Below are 7,051 nucleotides of genomic sequence, written 5' to 3' on the forward strand. Positions count from 1 at the left end.
GGAACTTGAGATTTCACAGATCAACAGCTCTTACTTTCTCTGTTCTCTTTTACTTCATTTTAGATATCGACACGATTTAAAATACATATGTTTTAACATTACTTTTTTAATTTTTTTAATGAAATTTGTTAAACATATAACCATATAAAAATATTTTTCACGATGAATCCACTAGTAACATCTGCATGTGTTGAATTCTGGTAATTTTGTTCAAAGTTTTTGCATGTATTAAGGGTCTGTTTGTTTGTTTGGGTTTCTGTTTCTGGTTTCTTCGAGAAGTTGTGTTTTTGGCTTTTCTGAAAAGCTGCTTTTGAATTTTAGCTGTTAGATTTTATAACAATTTTTTTCTTCTGAGTACACTACTTCTTAGAAAAACTACTCTCAGCTAGTTTCTCAGTTTCTATTTTATTTCCTCAGAAGCAGGCTTCTAGCTTCTTCAGAAACTATTTTTCAGCAAACCCGTTTGTTTAGACTTCTGGTTTGTAGGCTTCTGATAGAAACAGAAGGCAGAAACAACCTGAAACAAACAGATCTTAATAGTCAAAGTTTTTAAAGTTTAATTATACATATTTTAAAATAACATTTATTTGAAATAGAGGTAGCACAAAGTATGGCCTCAGTCATTTAGCAACGGCCGGTCGTAGTAGTTGTAGCACACACTCTGAATTCAGTAATAATGCAAGATACAGATGATTTTAAAGGAAGCTAGCTCTGCAGACAGCTTGTGAATCTCCTGGCTAACACTCGCTACCACCCCAAGAAAACGAAACGAAAATTTACAGCCAAAGAAGCGTCGTCCATCTATCCTCCGATCTCCATTCTCCAGCAGGTCAATGATCTGCTTCCCATACGATCAGGCCTTCTTCACGGCGAATCCGACGATGAACTCCCTGATGTCGTCGGTGGCGCGGTCGAGCGCCGTCCTGCCGTCGGCGTCCTTGACGTCGAACTTGGCGCCGGCGCGGAGCAGCTCCTCGATCTTGGGCTTGTCGCCCTCGGAGGCGGCCAGCATGAGGAGGATGTCGACGGGGTGGATGTCCTGGTCCAGCAGCGCCTCCATCTTGTCGTAGGTTCCCTCCACCGCCAGCATCCCCATGTAGTTGAAGTACTGCACCGACGAAATCCACAGCCATTTTGGATGAGATTTCGACGCGATGAGCAATGTAAGTTGCATTCTGAATCTCGGCAAACAAACAAGTATGTGAAAGTATGTATCTCTGCGTCGTCTTAGACACTGACAGCAACTGGCATCTGAATTGGGATACTCACAAGCACTGACAATTGGATTTGTTCTTCTTTTTGCTAACGAAATGTGATTAATAGAGAGAAGAAATGCTGCAAATGTGAATCAAAAAACACTTGGTCACCAAGGAGGAGGAGAAGAAGCAGGGCGGGCTGACCTGCTCGACGTCGTCGCGGTCGAAGTCGTCCCGGCCCTGGCTGCCGTAGATGCCGGCGCCCTCGGCGTCCTTGTTCCCGAACCTGAACCAGCACGTCGGCCCCACCCGCCCGCTCTCGCTCGCCGGCACCACCCCGCTCAGCCGCGACGGCCGCAGCCACCCCAGCCCCCGCCGGCCCGCGCCCAGCAGTGGCGTCCTCAGCCCTCCGCCTCCCTTCCCCTGCGCCGCCGCCCGCGGCGACACCCTCCTCGACGCCGAGGACGTCGTCGTCTTGGTGCCCAGCTGGATGGTGCACGGGATGGACGCCATGGCCTCCTCCTCGCCTTCTTGGAGCGGAGTACGTGCACGTCGGGACTCGGGAGAGCGAGAGGCTGAGAAGGGCACTCGGCTCTATGGAGGGAATGGATAAGTCGTATGCTACCGAACTGAATTGAACTGCTTGGCCGGCACTTGTTTATATGGAGGCTTAGCCTGAAGAGTTTGGCAAAGGAAGGTGATTGCTACCTGAATTATGAATCTCTCAGGTACTTTTAATTTGATGCAAAACAGCACATGAGATATTCAGATACTCAGAGAGTGGAGGAGATATATAAAGTGTCTTCTCTGTTCTGCAGAAAAGTTGAGAGAATGGCTACAAGTTTGTGAGGAATTGGGCCAGGGGTTGGTGTGAGATATATACTGATGTGAGAGGGTGAACATGAGGCTGCCTTTGGGCTTCAGATTTGGTCATGTTGTTTGCAAGGCTGGTTATCATGTGGGAAACAGGTACACATGAAAAATGTGAAGAAAATGGGTTCCTTAAAGGGAATGTGGAAAATGGAGACCTGTAAAAGGTGATTGTGAAAGGTGGGTTTGATCAGTGCCATCTTGGGAAATATTTAGCAGGCTGCCTTGTGCCTAAACGGCTAAACCTGGAAAAGGGCCCTTGTGTGCTGGCTTTGACATGTGGGCCACATTTAGCATGCTTTCTTTTGTGCTATTATCTTTGACCATGTTAAAGAGTGTTGCCTAGAGAGACAGTAACGCATGAAGCTGGACAGAGTATGTTACCCACTTTTAGCAGAGTATTTACATGATGGCACTTCCAGAAATAGTGAAACAACTTCTGGGAGACTGGGAATGAGCAAGAATGCCATGCTTCCCAGTGACCTATCTCTTGGTTGTCAGCCATCTCACCATTTGGATCACCATTAGAGTTGCGTCTGAAGTTAATATGTATTAATGAACGTTCCTATTTGCTCATGACCCATAGCATCAGAGTTGCTCATGAATCTAGCATCGATGGAAGTAATAATATGGTACTAACCACTGGATTTAAATATGGGAAAAATGCAAAAAAACCCTCAAAAGTTATTTGGATTTTAACTTTCCCTCCGGAAGTTGTTTTGTTGAAAAAAAAACCTCAAAAGTTTGACTTTGTGCACCCCCCCCCCAAAAAAAAATTCAAAAAAAAAATCTAAAAAAAACTAAAGACAATTCTAAGAACTTCTGTGAATTTTTTTTTCAAAAATAATATCTTTTGCATCATATTTCATGGAGAGGAAGTTTGGAAAAAAAGAAAAATATGCGGCTCATTTATTAACTCATGTTATTTTAACTTTGTCATATCTACCATAATTTTTTCTACACAAATCATTGTTTAAGTAAACTAATAAAAGTGATTTCACTAATTTTAGGGGTGTTATGGATTAGTTATGAATTAATCTATCTGCAATACATTTACTTAATCCTGCACGTTACAATAACTATTTCAAGATTTCATGTATTTTTAGAAGATAGAGGATCATGTAAGAAGACTAAAAAATTGGTTTTATGATTTTTAAATTAGTAAATAATTAACTATACATTTAACTCGAATTAATAAATGAGCTGCACGTTTTTCTTTTTTTCAAACTTACTCTCCATAAAATATAATGCAAATTAATTTTTTTAAAAAAAAATTCACATAAAGTCTTAGAATTGTCTCTAGTTTTTTTATAATTTTTTTATTTTTTTTTAATTTTGGAGGTGTTTTTGCAATAAAGCCGAACCTTTGAGAGGTTTTTTTTGCAACAAAACAACTTTTGGGGAAGTCAAAATTCAAATGACTTTTGAGGGCTTTTGCATTTTCCCCTTTAAATATGGACAATTTAATCGAGCTTCGAGCCATATTATTTTGATTATTAGGCTGGTATAGACCATCAATTCAATGTTGCAGTCTACAAAGATTTCCTGCCAAATTTGCATATCAGTCTCAGATGACAAACACCCCTCGCTCTTGAAATCTGGTGGCGCAAAATGCATCCTTACACCATCCATCACGATCTTATTTCTGATTGGTATCGCTTTTCATAGATTAACTTGTCATACACAGAGCACAAGGGTAGTTTCCACATAGAAAAACCAGCAGGGGAAAAATTAGCTAGTAGATGCAAACTGGATTGCGACATACAAGGATGATGTCAGGTGGATGATTGGTTCACTAAAGTCGGCACATGGAAGGTGCCCTCCAAAGCCTTCGAAGAACCAAGGATGCCCACAGGGAAAGGGCAGCTGCGCCTTCCATTCAGATGTTGGGAATGGTCCTAGCCAAATTCCATCCAAGCTACGCAAATGTCACCGACAGCTTGGAGAATCCGAGCTTCCTGAGACGGCTGCTCATCGGGTTGCTGCACTTGATGTCCACCACCTCGACGCCGTACACATTCCCTTTCTTCTTCGCCTTGTTAGTGTTTGGGCTTCGGTCCAGGAGTGCGCTATCCGAGCGCAGCATTGGAGAGTTGAAGGTGTGTCTTCGAGAGATTCTCTTTGGCTTGCAGGCTTCTTCAGCACTTGCACCGTCAGTTCCGCTGTTGCTGCTGCTGGAGACATTGGATGAGCTCTTCCTTTGGACAATTTTCCGGGGACTAGCTCCACAAGGCACTGAAACTGGACAACCTTGGCGCCTCAGGCGTGGGGTGGTGGCTGCTTGTGGCACGACTTTGATGGCCTCCAGTTCCCTAGTCATGAGTGAACCGATGGTGCCGGTTGTGCCCACTTTGATCGTGCCTCCCTCACCATGGACGAGCTCGGTGGCGCAAGGCATGATCTGTTTTGTCAGACAGAAGACTGGTAACTGGTTAGTTTTTCATACAAGTCACAACTGAGCAAAGTTTTTTCTTTTTTGAAGAACAGCTTTTTTTTAGATAACCGAAAATGAATTCCAGCTTCTACATGCACACAGCCGATTTTGAAGGATAATGAGCAAAGCCTTTCTATTTTGAAGGATAACCGAGAAAAGCTTGAAGCAACAATTGCATTGCAACATTGCATCAAGCAAGAGCTATTGACTGGTGAAAAGCTAGTAGTGTACTGCAAAGGTAAAAGGTTGGGAAAAGGTTGTGTAACAAGAAGAATAAAATCATGATGTTTCGAACATGCAAGATGAGAAGTGCAAAATAACAGACACTTGCCACTATTGTCGTTTGATAAAAAAAAAAAGCATGATAAGATTGCAAATTGCAATGATTCAACCACCATCATAGCATGACTTCAACTCATTTGTGTTCCTAATTCCAGAATTATGATATCTAAACAAACAAATCAGACCCATTTATACTTTTCTATTTCAAGGAATGTGGCATCTACACAAGACCAAGTGTTTTTTTCCTGAGAAACACATGATTGAATTACATGATGCCATTCAGTATTTACACTGAAAATATAACGCATTAGCAGAAGTGCATTGATCAATTAACTTAACGCTGTAATCAACGTAGCACTGACTAATAACACGAAGATTGGGAAATCTCAACGATCTGTAAAAGCTATGATGGTCCTAATATAACAGGAGTTATTGGAAGGCAATGTCGAAAAGGATGTTCTGTCTGCGTGGCTTCTAAAGGATTAGAGTGTTAAATGTGACCATCAAACTGAGGTGTAAAGATGCTCAAACATTGCTCCACCTTTCTTCCTATCCTCTCTATTCTATTCCATCCTTTCTGCCTTAATTTCCTCATTGCATCTACTGATGCCAACTTTTTAGACCACACTATGTTGTAGGCCACATTGGCCCGAACTTTTATTCATCCAGAAAAAAATTAGTACTAATGATAATGATTTACCACCAACAGGAGCAAGGTAGAGAAACAACTGGTGGTAAGCATCAAGCATCACTTCATGGGATGCCAAGAGGGCAAAGTAAAGAACCTACTCTCTTCTGTCCCCTTCTTTCTTTGCAACCTTATATATTTTTATTGCTGGATTCCTTAGGCCACTAATTTAATGAATAAATCAAAACGCGGCACCAAATCATGTGAGATTGCTCACCAATCACCAAACTCATCATATAATACTGGGATGAAACAAACAGGAACTAGAACACAAATTTGGATCGGATTTCCTTGAGCAGGAGCAATAAATGTGCGTATAAAACCAGAGTTGGTACTTCCATTCCTGGATTAGGACAAGTTTTTTTATTTTAGGGGGCAGATTTAGTTCTTAGTACCAAAATCTTACAAGAAGCTCAAAAGTGCAGATTGGAGAACTGAAGGTGACAACCGTGAACCAGATTGAATGAGTTTCAGACATAGCAAGAACCAGATTGGTTAAGTTTCAGACAGCAAGAACCAAATTGACTGAGTTTAACTACCCCATCCTATATTCCTATTTCTAATCTGCACATACAGCAGACAATGTAAACCAACAAGAATTCGCCATCAACAACCTGAAACAGGAGCAAACAAAAAGATTTGGGAGAACTGGCGAAATGACATGGGAGCAAATCCACTGCAAGAAATGGTAAGAGAAAATATCAACACGCGCACGAACCTCCGAATCCCCGTTCCCCAATGGAGCGCCCGCAAACAATTGGTACTCCCAAACAACAAATCCTCCAAGAGATTATGCAACGCAACAACAAATTAGGAGTAACGAGCCATACCGGCTGACTGGTTCTTGCGCCGCTTGAATCCTCGCGCAGGACACCGGGGAGAGAGAGAGGAAGAGAGGGGCGAGCAGTTTCTGAGTAAAATTGAAGAGCAAGGGTCACATACTCACATTCAACTGGCCTGTGTCTGTGTGCCTTGAGGAGCGCAGCTGATACTGCCTCCTAGTCCTCACCCAATTTATTGCTTGCCTTCCTTTTCTTCCTTCGCCTGCCCTCCCCTGTCATTTGTCGTGTGTGTGAACAGTTATTCTTTTTCTTTTTTTTTCCTAACCTGCTCAGGATTCAATTTATCGACAGTTATTATTCGAAATTCGCGGTTACAAGCTTACCGCTCTGATCCAATTTTAGAAACTGAACGGTAACCGAATTTGAATTCAAAAAATTTGAAAAAATAAAAAAAATCAAAAAAATACTAAAAAAACTAGAGACAATTCTAAGACCTTATGTGAAAAAAATTTCAAAAATAATTTCTTTTGCATCATATTCTATAGGAGAAAGTTTGACAAACTTAAAAAAAGTTAAAGTGTGTGGCTCAGTTATTAACTCATATTAAGAAAAAACTTAACATATAAACACATATTTTTATTATGTAGAACGTATCCTAAGAGGATCTTTAAAATTGATTTCACTTTATTTAGAGTTTTATTAATTTCTCCATGATTTTTACAAAGTTCACAAGTATAAAGTGAATATGTTAAGAAACAGCACTATAATTAACTTTTTCATGTCTACCATTATTTTTCCT

The 7,051-nt window shown here is 41.2% G+C and overlaps 2 protein-coding genes across 5 annotated transcripts; both read right to left on the reverse strand.

The window, feature by feature from the left end:
• Positions 1–649: 649 nt before the first annotated feature.
• Positions 650–2,055, reverse strand: LOC133893396 (protein LHCP TRANSLOCATION DEFECT-like). Its single transcript, XM_062334405.1, has 2 exons — positions 1,401–2,055; positions 650–1,108 (listed from the first exon to the last, which is right to left on the reverse strand). Exons 1-2 carry the CDS (start codon positions 1,707–1,709, stop codon positions 854–856), a joined length of 564 nt encoding a protein of 187 aa, XP_062190389.1. The 5' UTR covers positions 1,710–2,055; the 3' UTR covers positions 650–853.
• Positions 2,056–3,528: 1,473 nt separating this feature from the next.
• LOC133893614 (uncharacterized) lies at positions 3,529–6,528 on the reverse strand. 4 transcript variants are annotated; one of them, XM_062334687.1, is made up of 2 exons: positions 6,417–6,528; positions 3,529–4,467 (listed from the first exon to the last, which is right to left on the reverse strand). In XM_062334687.1, the coding sequence occupies exon 2, from the start codon at positions 4,462–4,464 to the stop codon at positions 3,985–3,987; it is 480 nt and encodes a 159-aa protein (XP_062190671.1). In that variant the 5' UTR covers positions 4,465–4,467; positions 6,417–6,528; the 3' UTR covers positions 3,529–3,984. The 4 variants fall into 4 exon arrangements, with proteins under 4 accessions (XP_062190671.1, XP_062190670.1, XP_062190669.1 ...); XM_062334686.1 differs by having other exon boundaries at positions 3,530–4,487; positions 6,417–6,515; XM_062334685.1 differs by having other exon boundaries at positions 3,531–4,487; positions 6,301–6,511.
• Between the last annotated feature and the right edge of the window lie 523 nt (positions 6,529–7,051).

The sequence above is a fragment of the Phragmites australis genome, chromosome 15 (genome assembly GCF_958298935.1).
Source record: "Phragmites australis chromosome 15, lpPhrAust1.1, whole genome shotgun sequence".
NCBI classification, from domain to species: domain Eukaryota; kingdom Viridiplantae; phylum Streptophyta; class Magnoliopsida; order Poales; family Poaceae; genus Phragmites; species Phragmites australis.

Coding starts and splice junctions, on each gene's coding strand:
- LOC133893396 (XM_062334405.1), bottom strand. CDS start 1,709: ATGGCGTCCATCCCGTGCACCATCCAGCTGGGCACCAAGACGACGACG. Junction 1,109..1,400: donor ACCGCGACGACGTCGAGCAG/GTCAGCCCGCCC, acceptor TCGTCGGTGCAG/TACTTCAACTACATGGGGAT.
- LOC133893614 (XM_062334687.1), bottom strand. CDS start 4,464: ATGCCTTGCGCCACCGAGCTCGTCCATGGTGAGGGAGGCACGATCAAA.